Genomic DNA, 15,201 nt, shown 5'->3' with positions numbered 1-15,201 from the left:
AATATTACCGCACATACTTAGGCTGAAACGATCATTACGTCAAACGCACGTTCCATCATTTCCGGGGTTACCTTTCGGCTATCATTTATAATTCATTAATTTAATTAATTTATCTTTATGATTCGAAGTAGAGTTACGTAAACAAATTAAATTGTTTAGTCGTGAAATGTTTTGCTGGCAATAAAATGCACCGTCTCTTCCAAGATCATTGAGATACCTTTGTCTTGAAACTTGGTCACTACTCTGAGGTTATGAAACAAGTTGTGTTTTTCCTTTAAAATTGGTTCTTTTTTCATTGAACCAAAATTTTTCTTTAGTTTTCGATGGTGCTCTTTAACTTTGACCATGTCAAGTTTCATCAAGCACGTAGTGGTAAAAACATTGTTTTGAAAAATGTCAATAAAAATTTCAAAGTTGATGAAATATCAATAGGAATAATTAAATAAAAATTCTAATTTATCGATTAGTTTTCGAAGCAAAAAAACATCCTGTATAAGAGTAGACTACTCATGCCAAGCATCTCGAAACTGGTCAGACTAAGTCATTGTTATTATCATTGGTTTTAAATATGAAAATTTAAGTTTTTCCTTTTGATAATCATAATCAACTTATTGAACTTACATAAACTAAGCGAAAGTGTAATTTGCGATAAAATAATTATTTAAGATTCTGTAAGTCGCGAGTTTTCTGGAAACAATTAGAAAAATTATTTTAAGTACCAGAAGTTAGATGTCACATGCCAATTAGAGAAAAGATAGGGTGGAAATTTCTTGGTTGAAATGTATAAACGTGCACCACTCACGTATTGGTTTATACAACGAAAATTTATTTTTAAGTCGAGGTGTATCGAGCCTTTGTAGATAATTTTATTTCGTCTCCCTCAAAAACACTCCAGACTGTGATAGAAATCATAAGATTGCGATCAAAATATTTAGGCTGCCATAAAGATGAAACCGAAAAAACACCCTTAGTCAGAACATAAAGTTCACCTCTTAACCAAAGTCATAAATGTGTGGTTTACTTAAAAAATTGCAATACGTGGACAATAAAGATATGGACCTTAAAAATTGTATAATCAGCCACCAATTGACAGGCCAATGTTTACCTTTGGATAATTTTTTTTTCAATTATCGGTTAACTAGGCGAACTATTGAAAACAGTTTTGGAATTGCGGCTGCACGGTGGCATATATTTCGCCGACCAATAAAGGGAAAACCGGAAAACATTGACAACATCATTAAAGCTGTTGTATGCCTTCATAATTTTATGATGACGGAGGAATTTACCAAAATACCCCAAGATAGAGCCTATGACAGCCAAGGGTTTTCTGATTATATAGAAAGTGAAGGCAACACAATTGAAGGTCGATGGAGAACGTATGAAATGGAGAACAACATTCAGAACTTCGAACCTGACCTGAATGGCAATAGGCACAGTGTTGTTGCCGGGCAATTAAGAAATACACTTGCAAATTATTTATGCAACGAAGGTCAAGTGCCATGGCAAGAAGCATATGTGAATAGAGCCTGGTCTAAAATGGTTCCGAAGTTGGATTCAAAAGGTGGTATATAATGGTGAAAATATTTTGACAAAAATAAATAAAACAAAAATTCGCAAAATTACAAAGAAATTAATTTAGTTGAATTGTTTTTGTTTTTTTCAGTTCAATAATCCAATGTTATATTTATTTACTGCTTTAATTTTATCTTATTGTAATAAACCATTATTAACCACCGAATCACTGATATGTAAAATATATCACTTTGAAACACTAGTTTTTAAAAATCTATTCATCCCCTTGCAAATCGTACATTAAATTTCAACTTGATGTCTAAATTCTCTTTGGTTTTTTGGTGTCAATTTTTTAAACCTACACATTAAAGATGAAAAGTAAAGAAATTCTTCACCCCTTTCTTTTTGTTTCTCTACCAAATTATTTAAGCAAAGTTTTGTGTCATCGATCATTAATTTCATGGATTTGTCCATTAAGTCTAGTTTTCGTTTCTACGTATTACCTTCCTTTTTTAACAAATGATCCTTAGGGATTAATTCTGAGGGTGACCCACTAGTCTTTGGGGTTGATTTAATTTCTTGTTTTGATGGTATTCCATCAGTTTTTTGTTCATCTCATACTCTTCGTCAGAAATTTCACTGTAATTATTTAAATGGGCTGGTCAATTGTATTTCAGTTTGTCGTTTTACTCAAACAACTTACTCGTAAATAGAATTATCTATTATATCCTTAAAAATTTATTAGCTTCATTTTTATTTTCGAAACTATCACCTCCATTTTCACCAATTTTTATTTCATCATTGTCAATTGTTATTACAGGTTCCATCATATTTGAAGAACTTCTAAAATTGTTTCTTACGTATTAAATCAGTTATGGCGCAACTCTGAAGTATTTTGTCAGATAATGTTTTTAAAGTTCGATAAGTTTAATTGAGCTAATAAAAAATAAAATTATATCTTCTAAGTTACGACATTTATTGTGTACAAGAATGTATTTATTTATACTCAGGGTATAAATAAATACATTCTTGGTGTGTATATATAAAATTCCAAACAAATATTCACTTTTAAAATATTGTTGTGGATGTTAGGTTCGAGGTTTGATCCGTCGCTTTACAAATTCACGAGAGGACTATGAATTCCTTTTGACATAAATACTTACTCTCGATTTGTTATGTCAAAATCTAAAAAGCCCTCAAAAATTGGATATAAAACCATTTGGGTTTTGTTGACCCATCGTCATCATTAATTCCGGCTCCGCTTCTTTTGCTACTGAGGTATGTGGTTCTTTCCTTCCGGTAGCGGTCTCGGATACCTTTCCATTTGTTATATGCTTTGTCCACTAAATATATTATTTTATTTGTTAAATTTTTATTTGTTTAATTGAGGGGCGCCTGCAATTTGAATTTGACCGTTTCTCACCGCTACCTTACTAATTGAAAAGTTAGGTGTCGCTGTGGCAGAAATGTGTCGTTAAAATTTCAATTGCTTTATTCAGTAACTTAAGTATCGAAAGATCTTTCAGTGAACACTGCAATTTTTAAAGGCTTACCTGCTTTCAACAGTTTATCTGATTACAATACATCTAATTCTATTCTTGACGAAATAAGAGAAGCGTTTCAATGATATTTCACTCGACATAGTCTGCTAAAAGAAAACTTTACAGCTATGGTTCGCAGCACCGAAATTGTTTTTTTGTTGTTGGCAAGGCTACTATAATTAATTCATATTTTTCTGTCCCGCGGCGATCAGAAAACACTTGAACTAAGAATGGGAGAGAGACACTTCATTTGATTATAATCCTAATCTATCCATGAATACTCGAAGAAGTTAAAATAGTTAACGGGAAATGTAATACTTAATTTACTTAATTTATCCTGTTAACATTAAAGAACATCACCCTGTATGTATAGACAAACACCAAACGGGACAGTGAAGTGTTTCAACTGTAAATATGGAAATCAAACATTTCATTCGATGACTGGCAGTGCAGTGGTTTGACATTTTTAGATTCAGATTGATTTCGCTTTTATGAAACGTGATAATATTCTTTATCGGGGTTCTTTAAATTATTAATATCTTACTGTAAATTAGAATACTTCACTTGAAAATTAGATTTTTGCCAAGATTTGTTTCTGCCTGGGATAAGTTTTATTTTTATTCAGATTATCTGCTGACCATTTACAGCGAAATAAAAAAATTAGATAGAAAATAACTATCCCTTAATGAGTGGATATTTCGAAAATAAACCAAAACGTAACGCGCATTTTTAAACAAAATAAAAACTTACCAGAGAAAATTAATTGCAAGCTGCCCTAAAGGGTAGCATAGAAAAGGGGATTCATTTACAGGGCGCCCCGGACTTTTGGCACTTGTCGTCCTTGTTTAAGGATTTTTCAATCGTACTTCGTGGGCTTTCATTCTAACAGTTGATGTCCGATGCTTTCACCTTACTTCTACAGTCATAATTTCGGTAGCCTATTTTGTTAAATCGAAGAAATTAAAGGGTCTGGGTGCTACGATTTGAAAAGAAAGTATTCAATTCATCAAAACTTTCTTGATTGACCTCCGAGTGATATGGTTAATTCGCCTTTTTAAAGATCCTATTGATGAAGTGGGGACTTAGAAATATGTTGGTGAACCTTCAACGTGGATCCGGAATGATTTAATGAAAGGGATTGGGATTGAATCACCATCCTTTAATGGAGTATCTGTTGAAGTTCTTATTCAACGTTGTCAACGAAACTTCAGTGACGGAGACCAAGTTTAACAGGAACCAAGGATTAATGATTTTATCATTTATAGTCGGTTTTACGACAGTTTTATTTTAAATGCAATAGTTAAGTTTTAGAATCTACAATATGTTATTTTAGACATGTAAGAATTTATATTTTATATTAATAATCAGCCCAAGTCATCAAGCGATTTTTTATGCGTAGAAGGGTGGTGGCAATACCTTTATACTACGTGAGCCAGCAGCTCCCTACCCTTAATAATACTATTAACTTCTGCAAGATTTAGTGACGGCTGAGTTATTTTTGTAACACTTAAACAAGATGTACTAACTGAATATTAAAATATTTTAAATTTTTTATCGATTTTCTTTTTTATCGGATTTTTGAGCGAGATAATTAGGCCTGACCAACGAATTATTTTAAATGATTTTTACAATTTAGTTTCTCCTTCCTAATGAACACAGCCTGAAACCGAAGAAGTTATTACTCTATCTAGTGGTAGATAACGCGAATAAAGAATCCTTTGGTTATGATAGTTAAAACTTTTCCTTACATGCTGTTTAACATCAAGGTACATTTAATTTGAACTCGTCAACATGTTCTTAAAATACTGCCAAGTAGGTAGATTATTTATAATACAATATTTAACTTTAAATTTATATATGTTTAAAAGATAATACATAATTGGATTTGAAATCAGTAATAAGTAAAGTACGAATAAATTCAGTGACTTTTTCGGAGGCAAAAGTTAGAACAATTTTATACACCATAAGCTTTTCCGTTACTTATGGCTTAAAATGCATACATAAAATACTTTTTTTGGAGTGAACTACTATGGCTTTTTTAGCTCTCAGTCACCATTAACAAGAGAATAGCGTTTTAAATAAAAGAACAACAATAATGGACATTCATAATTTTAAATCCGTGTATGTCAAATTTAGTCGTCTGGTTGCACATTAAGACAGAATGAAGCTTCTTTTGCAAGGCATCGTGAAGTGCTTTCTCGAGGAAAGCTCGAAATCAACACGTTGGACAACGAATGGCAGGTGTGGTGAAGGAATTTTACGAGTTCAAACCGGGGTTGTAAGCTACCAAAACCAATGAAATGAAGGCTTTCGACCTTGTCAGGCTTTGGTCAATCTCAAAGGCTTTCCGAGGCCGAAAGCTTTCTCTGTAACCCGGAACTTTCTACACTCATGTTTCTGTTAATTATTTTAATTTGAAAATGCATGAGCTTAATATTTTAAACATTATTACAATAAATTCTGCAAAATATCTATCAATGAAAATAAGCATACGATTACGCCAATCTAAGAGCATTGATAGATGATATACTTTCGCCGCAGTAAATACCCACAAGCTCAAAATGATTCAGAAGAAAGCACCGAATTTGATCATAACGAATAGTTGGGTTAGTGTTACATTGCTTTTCTATTTTAAATTTTACAGTTTCAATAACATGACCGCCATCTATCTGTACAAAACAACTGAATAAGGCAGAGTTTCTTAAAATTAGTCTCGAGCAAAAGAGTGTTTACAGGAGACGAAAGAGAGCGCGGTTAATTCAAATTCAGGCCTAACGAAATAATGCGTTAACACTCTCGAACGAAACTTCTTTTTCATTGGCTAAAATATTTGAAATCAAAATGCTTATTCCGTAAAAAATAATCAGTAATCTTTTTTTATCGCCAACTTTTTTGGTTGGTCAACTCACTGAACTTCTATTTGCGCGAACCAACTACTTGACTGATGTAGCCATAAAGTTGACTCGTGTGGAAAGGCCTTAACTTAAAACAAAAATTTAACCTTACGATATCGATTTTTTATTATGTGGAATTAGAGATTTTAAATTGTTTTTTTTATTACCCAAACATCATCTTTAAAAATTATATCAAAGTTTTAGTCATTTAAAGCGTAAGCTAAAATAAATAAAACGAAGTTTTTAGATAGCAATAGCTAGATTATAAGATGAAAATTCCCAATGCATAGTCCCTTTCTTGATTTACACCCCCTCCTGCTTAAAAGAAAATCACCTTTACGCACAACTGGCAAAGAGGAAAGACAACATTTGACATTTCTGTTAAAAATGTTCGTCTTTGTATTACCTTTTATCATGCCTATATACACTGTTATACAGTGGTCTTTCATTACATAATTCAAATACTTGGCGGAAAAATTATTTTTTACACAAAGGTAGTCCTTTTTATTGTAAATCTGAGTCATAATTTAATTTCAAATATACAAAGTTTTTGATACAAGCGTATATACTTCGTGCGTTATTGAAATTTTGATAAGAAAAACAGCTGCCAACTGACAGAATTTTAAGTTGAATGAGTATTCCGCTCATTCAAAAATCTTCCTAAATAACAGTTGAAATTTTCTGCTTATTAACATTTTAATGCAAAAGTCGTCCATTGTTTCTTCACAGATTTATTCGGCAACTGGTTTTAAATCAGGTGACGCTTTTTACTCTAAGCACGATGCCTTTGTTTTGCATAAATAGCTTTAAATAAAGTCTAGAAAACTGTAATATAAAAAACGTTTTTAAAAAATATTGAGAAAAGTGTAATACCTTAGTAGAATAAATCGTTATTTAATAGCAGTAATAAAAAACTCATTGAACCTTTGAACTTGTTCTGTTTAAAAAAACAAGAGATTTAACACGGTTGAAAGTGAAAAAAAAAACAAAAAGTATTATATAAATTACAGTCAGCAGGTTGTGTTAATTACAAATTAGTTGACAGGTCTTGAAATATTTCCTTCGCGATCTTAAATTCGTTTAAAATTCTTCTTGGTAAAACGCGAGTAAATAATGGCGGATCGAATACCAGTGGTGGGTTTACGAAATCTTCCAGGTGCGGAAAATGTACCGATTAACCAGTGAGTAAAACCGGCCTTTTTAATAGCCATTTTTTTGTGTTGCAATGCTCGTTTACTCTGTATAGGTCAAGTTTTGACTTAGAGAAGGAATTGACTGAAATGAAGGGGTTCTACCAGTCTTTGAATGAAGTCTGGTTCAAAATGGGAATTGTTGGAGCAGATCGTGAAATGCGAGCCAAAGCCTTTCTTCATTACAACCAAGACTTGCAAAAAAAGATGTTTGATGAAGAAACTAGCCTTTACGACAGACTGGTTACAGCCGTGAAAGACCGAAAGGCAGAACTCGCAGCCGTTCAAAGGCAACTTGATATGAAAGTGACTCTGGATTCCAATTTTGACCAAAAAAGTATCCTGTACCAAAAACGGCATTTGAAAGAAGCGCTTGCGAAGCTCTTGACGATCAAGTCCGAACGTTTGGAAGAGCTCGAAAAATTGCAGGAACGTGAAATGGAACTCTGCAGTGCATTAAATTTAACTCCAATCAACAATGGCTTGGGAAGAACGGGAGACGTCAATGTCGATAACGTATATGTCCCATCAAAAGTTCAACTTCAAGAAATTGAAGAACATATTAAAGACTTACAAGACGAGAAGGTACAAATAAGTATTAAATTTATAACCATTAAATTTTTAACCTTATTTTCACAACTTTTTAGCAAATAAGACTTACTAAAGTTGAAGCAATGAGACTAGAAATTGTGGATGTTTTGGACGATTTGCAGATGGCACCATCGAGTGTCTTTGAAGAAGGGGTCGTTTCTAAGAAAGGCAATATGCATAAATTACTTTATACCGAAACTATAAATAATATCAAAACTTGGTTGCTGGAGGTATGAATAGAACCTTTTTTGTTTCTTTGTGGAAGAGGATTTCTAAAGTCTTTTGTTTTAGCTTCGGGAGATACAAACTCGCAATAAAAACACCCTAAAGGATCTTTCAAGACGCTTAATTACACTTTGGGAAGCCCTCGGTATTGAACAACCTGAAAGAGAACGGTTCCTGTCTTCCAACACGCTCAATGGTCAACCAACCATGGCCACTCTCGAACAAGAAATTGCCAGATATAAAGAAATCAAAAATCGGAATATTTTCAAATTTATTGACAGTCTCCGCGAACAGCTTGCGCTATATTGGGACAAATGCTATGTCGCTCAAGAGGAAAGGGACAACTTCGTGGCGTACAAAGATGGTAACAAGCCATATTTATCAAATCAATTCGATGTTTTTTTCAATTGCCTTTGTTTTCTTTAATTCAAGCCACCTTAACCGAGGATGTAATAGAGTTGCTCGAGATGGAAGTCAATAAGTGGAAGCAGAGATACGAAGACAATAAGCTCATCTTCACGAAAATCCTCCGCCGTAATGAAGTATGGGAACAGAAAAGGATATTCAATGTAAGAGTTACCTAAATTTTCAAAACGTTTATCTAATAACGAAAGTTTGTTTTAGAAAAAGAGCCAAGACCCAGCGAGGTTTTACAACAGAGGCGCTAATTTATTGCAAGAAGAAAGGGTTCGGAGACGTGTGGAACACGAGTTGCAAAAACTAGACCTGGAAATCGAAAATTTAGTTAAGGATTGGGAAGTTCGCCAGGACGATGGTCAAATCTTCCTCATCAATGGCGCCACTTACCAAGATTACGTGAAGAATCAACGAGAAGCGCTTCAAAAAGACCTGCAAAATGAAAAGAAATTGAGGGTTAATAAAAAGCCTTTGAAACGCTGCTAGAAAATATCTTACTCTCCCTGGTTTTTATTTATTTTATTTTCCGTTTTTGTATTGTCTTTTTATTTTATAATATTGTATATTGTTTTAATTATAATTTTAAAATAAATGTTTTACAAACTCCAAATTAACGTGGTCTGTATTAATTTAAAGCAAAAGATTTCGCAACTTTCACTTATGCAAATAATTTACACTTCAATTACGAGTGCAAATATTCCGCTAAACGGGTTTGGTGGAAATTCCAATTTTTAAAACATTTGATATTAATTTTAGTTTCACGTTACAGCTTTTTATAATAAATGGATTGAAACGGCACCCGAACGTGAAGACCAATCTTCAAAGAACATATCAGTGAGCACTGCGAACTTATAAACAAGCACTAAAATTCCACCGACACCAGCACCAATTGCGCAATACTACAGTACCGTTCAATACTTGACCATGTTCAATATACCAAAACATTGCTTACCCTACGCTTTTCCACCGAGCTATGCGTTTAAACTTAATATTTGTGGCGCGCATTAGCACGTAAATTTCGTACACAAAGGCTAGCGATTTGGTTTCATCCAATGGGATAGTTCGTATTTTTTGTGGAATGACAGCCACATGGTAGACGTTCCTCTCAGATACCGGAATATCCTTATGACAGCTACCCAATCAGCAACTTTCGGATTTGGAAAATTCGATATCCGGTCGAGAACCAAGAGCCCCATAACGAAGACTCCCAATGGCTGAACCATAGACTATTGTTGACTCGAACGCCTTCTGTCCTTCTTTAAGGTTTGCATACAGGTGTCTTCAAAGGCTTGTAGTTAGATATCTCAAAGCGTCCCAAGATTTCCTCGATATAAGCAGTCTGATTGAGGAAAATTTAGCCATTCACGTTTTAGTGAATCTTCAACCCGAGATATGCCTTAGCCCCAGCAGCACAAAAACGTTGGTCCTACGTCGATGGCATCACAGGGGCCTGATTAGTGGGCAAAAAGCCGGCCCGCTGGGGTCGAATGTTACCTGAGCCCGACTTATCAGAAATATGTTGATCCAACTTAACTTACTGTGTCGTGGACCGACGTTCCGGCGACGGTTGCATTGTACATTGTTCCAACGTTACGGTTTACTTTCATATAATGGTCGGCCCTACAACAGCCAACGTCGGAACGTAATGAATCCCACCTATCAGCCCAACAAAATATATAGATATAAATGTGTCGGCCCGACATCAGCCAACGTCGGTACGTCTCGAACCCCAACTGTCAGCCCCTTAACACATTAGTATAATATGAGTCGGCCCGACGAACGCCCACGTTGGTACGTATCAAACCCCAACTGTCAGACCAATAACATATATAGATTTAAATGTCGGTTCAACGGTGTTAAATGTCGGACCAACTCTACATTTCCTCCAGAAATATCAGTAGGTCCGACGTACACCAGCGTTGGTGCGTACTGAAACCCAACAGCTACGGTGTAAAACCCATCTACCCTTTGAATTTACTAATTAATTAACTTAAACACGTGGATTTGCATGTTTTAAAGAAATGTTTAATTCACTTTAATACCATTTTCAAAAAGTGTTCACAAAAATAGCTTTATTTGTTTTTGCACAAAACTATATAGGAACTCAATTATCGCATTAAACGAGTGTTTCTAACAATCAATTAAGATACAGAATACTGGATAATCGTTTTTAGTGAAATCTTTCCGCCAATAACCAAATACGCTATATCTGGACTTTATAGAATTGTACATTTTGTATGCATCGCTGTTATTTATTTGAAAAAGAACGGAAAGCAAATCAATGCCGTTTAAATTCGTTGCAATTACGGTGCACAAACAAATTAGTTATACAAAATAGTTTAATTATAAATCTCCGTCTTGTTTTTAAGGTACAAAATAATTTTAGTTAAGAACCAATATAAACGTATGTTAATTAACATACCAAATTGAAACTATACGTAATTGACATGAATCAAATGAAAGTCACTAACACAGGACTTACACAAAGAGTTCAGGTACCTAAAATTTGTATATATATACCTATGTGTGCAATATAGAAGTAACAAAGAGGCAGCACTACAATTGAGACAAAAGCATAATTATAAAACATCGTAAGTGTTCCTTCACACTTGTAGATCTAAGCTATGTAGACATTAACATTGAAATATTTAGTTTAGTTTTCTTCATTGTCTGGGATTCCATGAGTTTTAAGATGCGAATTTAGGTACCTTCCAATGCGACCACCATCACGATCTTTCGCGTATTTAAACTACGACTTCATTACAGCTTCTCCTTGAGCTTCTTTTACCAGCTGAAGATTGGTTAAGAGCCTAACAGGTTCTGGAAAACCGCAAAATATCCGAGAAAGTGACTCCTCTCCAAAGGCAAATAAAGGGGCACTTCCCCTATTTACTTCTGATAATACCCTATATTTCAAGTCTAAAGTCTGAAGAAATTAAAAAAATTGATATTTTATTTTACCCTTGGAAATCTTTAAAACAGTTTTTAAATATGCTTATTTCCAACACTGTTTGGCGATAGTTTTCGACTATTTCTTTTGACAAAGAGTATTGAGGTAATAGAGATAAAACCACCGGGAGAGGTCCGCAACGAAACGTTCACCACCGATGGGGTTGACCATGGGGAAAAACCTCTGGAAACCGAGCTTCAAAGTAGCTACCGCAGCGCCATTTCGGGATTCGGTGGTAAATAGCCTGTATCTATTTACCACCGAAAATCGGGGGTAAATAGCGCAACCGCGCGGCCATTGCTATTTGCCACCGAAAGTCGGTGGTAAATAATCTCAATCGCGCGGCCACGACTATTTGCCAACGAAAGTCGGCGCTCGGGAATTTCGGTGGAATATAGCAGCCGCCGCGCGATCGAGTCTATTTGCCACCGAAAATCGGGAGTGTCTGATTTTCGGTAGCGAATAGCGTAGCCGCGCGGAAAAAGCTATTTCCCACCGACACGAACCGAGCCCCGACTTTCGGTGGCAAATAGTCTCACTAATGATGGAGGCTATTATCCACCCTAAATCTGTAATTTTTTCGTTTCGGTGGTAAAAAGTCTTCACCGTTCTATTTACCACCGAAAGTCGGGCTTAAATTTTAATACTGAATACAGAAATCCGCTTTCATAATACGATTATTATTAATTTCAGTTTATTATATATGTATGGGTTTTTTAATTTTTGGCTACTAGTAGCGTCGGTTTATATGGAAATTAACGTAGGGGCCGTCTCTAAAGTAAAACTTGCTTCATGCTCTTTTTAAATATAAACAAACAGGGACATCATTTCTATAATACGGGATATTTTTAAATGTTTATCATTCGACATTGTCCATTATTCAGGGGTTGTTCATATAGACCAAAAGGTTACAATATCTTTTTGATAAAATTATCTATATCAGCTTATTTTATTTTGAAATACATGTTTTGAAGGTGGAAATTCTCCATTTTCTTATATAGTCAAGTTGGGGTAATCTTTGAAGATTTAGTTGTCGCTGTTGGTAGTATCTGTTATCCTTAAGAACGGGTTTGATCGAAATCTGACCAATTGATGATCAAAAATTAACTGATCAAATCTTGATTAAAATTCGATGAACTTTGGTTAATATTATAAATTTTCCTCACGGTTCGGCCCGTCGATTAAAAAAACACACATTTTACGTACGAGTATTTATCTAGAAATGTAGGGGCTGTTCATATGTATTATTTTTAATCAATTACCAATTAATTAACACTATTCATTTTAGCTTATTCAAGTGTATCTCGAACCTATGACCATTTACACCTGGACTGCAATGAAGATAGGCGTTGTTGCTAGGCTAGTTTCACCACCATCGTTATTTAGAGGCAACTCTCGTCCACAAGAGAATTCGGGCTGAAAAAACGCGTTCACTTCACGCTCCTCTCCCGACATTTTACTCGGTCGCCCCGCGAGTCGTGACCAATTTTCGGCCGTTATTTACGCCCCGTCGAGAGAGAGAGAGCGCGAACCGTTCGCCTCCTAAAGAAGGGGGATAAAAAGGGGCGGGTTGCTCCATGTTTGTGGATTACTATCGCGGATTTTCTCCACTTGGTGGTGTTTTGTAGCGGACACTCTGAAATCGGAGTTATAACTTTGGCATTGTAGTCCTGGTGTAAATGGTCTTAGTTTGAACTATCAGACTCGGTAATCAATTAGGGATCGTCTATAAAGATTTCTTACTATGTACTTGTATCACCTTTCAAATGTTATATTTCCGAGCTTACGTAAGCATTTATTTGGTTTTGTTCGCATTGTCGTTTTATTTAACGATACATACAAACAGAAAAGGATAATGTACTTATTTTAAAATTATTTTCTTTTACGGTTTGCCTGTTGGCAAAAGTGGGCCAAATCGTACTTAGCTTCCAAATTGGATTGCAAATAATTGAAAACTTTAAATACAAATCGTTAAACTAAGCTTACGATTCACTAAGGTAATAATAATAACATGAATTTGTATATATTAATCAAGCTTAGAAACTGGCTAAGACTCAGAAGTTTGAAGCAGAATATTAGAGAGGTTAAGCAGAGCGCTCTAGAAGTTTCAACGACAACGTCGGAGCTACCTAGACGTTCACGAAGAAAGATTCTACAAAATCCGTTAAGCTCGCCTTCATTTCAAGGGATAACGAAAAAGAACACATTTACGATACTATTTTAACACACTAAAGCACGACGATAAGAGGACGGTATTTGAACACGACTAAAATAGAGGCACGAAGTGACCAGAGTAAATGTAACCCGAGTATCAAACGAAAAATTCCATGCATTTTTTTATTTAAATTATACGTTTTTTCGACCTTTTCCCCATTTTTGGGGCCCTAGTTTACTTTAACTTTGCGCCCCTTAAATATTGTTCATAACGGCATTACCCGGGCACACGCCTTTGGACTAAAATGTGCTTTACAGTATTTGAGTATTGTCTAAATGCAAAATGTTTGTTTTCGTTGTTTCGCGTATCCGTTATATCCGCAAATGTATACTCGTAACGATTTCTAATTAAACTATACAAGGCTTAGTCGCCTTTCAATTTTAAAACTATTTACAATTTTTAAAAATCATTCTGCTAGAAAAATAACAACTTGCCAAGACTCCCTCTCGATTTGTTGAGCTGAATAATTATAATATTCCACATTTTCATTGAAATACTACACGGACTACACTACGTGTCGGGTAAGCTCGTCAAAAATAGAGCGTCGTTTTTAAGTTTTAAAATATTAGCCAGCAAAGTTGAAACGCGGAATAAAACCTTCGAAAATGATCACGTGACTCTCGACGTTGTCGTTGAAACTTCTAGAGCGATCTGCTTAACCTCTCTAATCTCAAATCTATAAATCGTTTCCATTAAAGTGATCATTCCAAAGAAAAGATCCAGTTTATTATTGTAAGCGGCTCGGTTTATGTGGTATCGTTTCGAAATCGCGGGTATCACTTTCTACGATTATCGAAAGGTTCAAAAGTTGCGAAGAATATCCTTACCCCAAGTTGTTTCAAATCGCATTCGAGATGCGAGCTCGGCGAGCTGGGATTAAGTCATAAGGAATTCCTACTCATAATTTGATTCTTAAGTATAAGACCTTATTGCCCTTAAAGAACAAAATTGCTAAGAATTGTAGCGTTTGAAAACTCTAGATGTTAATTACATTTTATATATGAATTCCTAATTGTGATGTTTCTGGAGCGTAGCTATAATTACCCTATGAAAGTATAATCCCGATTTTCAGTGAATGGTTAAGACCTTTTTAAATGTATTGTCAATACAATCAAAATTAGTCAAATCTACGTTTAACAGATAACGAGTTGTAATTAAATGGAATAGAAGTTTTTCCTTTAGAGCTAAGCGCACATTTAAAGATATGAAGGATAATGCAATTTATTTTGGCAAGTGACGACTGCAAAACAGTTGTATAAACGAAACTAAATCTGGCAACTAGAGGTGCTGCGTCAAATTTTCTGGACACTGGCAGTAAAAATTTGCCTTTTTATCTGCTACGTGACTACGTCGTCAGCGCTTAGTTATCATTAAAGAACTAACAACATTGTAGCAGGGTCGTGCACGAAAAATCGACAACAGAGGCGAGGGGTAGTCGATTGTAAAATTTGGTACACCTGATTTCCCCTTATCAAACATTTCTTGAATTCTAGGAATTACAAAATAAATTCCGATGAATTCTTTGATTTTAAATATTTTTGATGATTTCTGTATAGTTTCTACTGATTACTTTAAGAAAGATTGGATTTCTTAAATATTTTTGTGATTACTAGTGAACTGTACTAAATATTTGTTATTTCTTGTGATTACTGAATAATTTGTTTTT

At 34.7% G+C, this 15,201-nt stretch overlaps 1 protein-coding gene across 1 annotated transcript; it reads left to right on the top strand.

Annotated features, from left to right (window-relative positions):
* The first annotated feature begins 7,060 nt into the window (after positions 1–7,060).
* Positions 7,061–8,857, top strand: LOC149945298 (protein regulator of cytokinesis 1-like). Its single transcript, XM_090176496.1, has 6 exons — positions 7,061–7,128; positions 7,194–7,722; positions 7,785–7,958; positions 8,020–8,317; positions 8,386–8,522; positions 8,578–8,857. Exons 1-6 carry the CDS (start codon positions 7,061–7,063, stop codon positions 8,854–8,856), a joined length of 1,485 nt encoding a protein of 494 aa, XP_090032622.1. The 3' UTR covers position 8,857.
* The last annotated feature ends 6,344 nt before the right edge of the window (positions 8,858–15,201 follow it).

The sequence above is a fragment of the Leiobunum rupestre genome, chromosome 5 (assembly GCF_980474605.1).
Source record: "Leiobunum rupestre chromosome 5, qqLeiRupe1.1.hap1, whole genome shotgun sequence".
NCBI classification, from domain to species: Eukaryota; Metazoa; Arthropoda; class Arachnida; order Opiliones; family Sclerosomatidae; genus Leiobunum; species Leiobunum rupestre.
The sequence above is the reverse complement of the archived record's forward strand: the minus strand, read 5'-3'. Positions and strand labels throughout refer to the sequence as shown.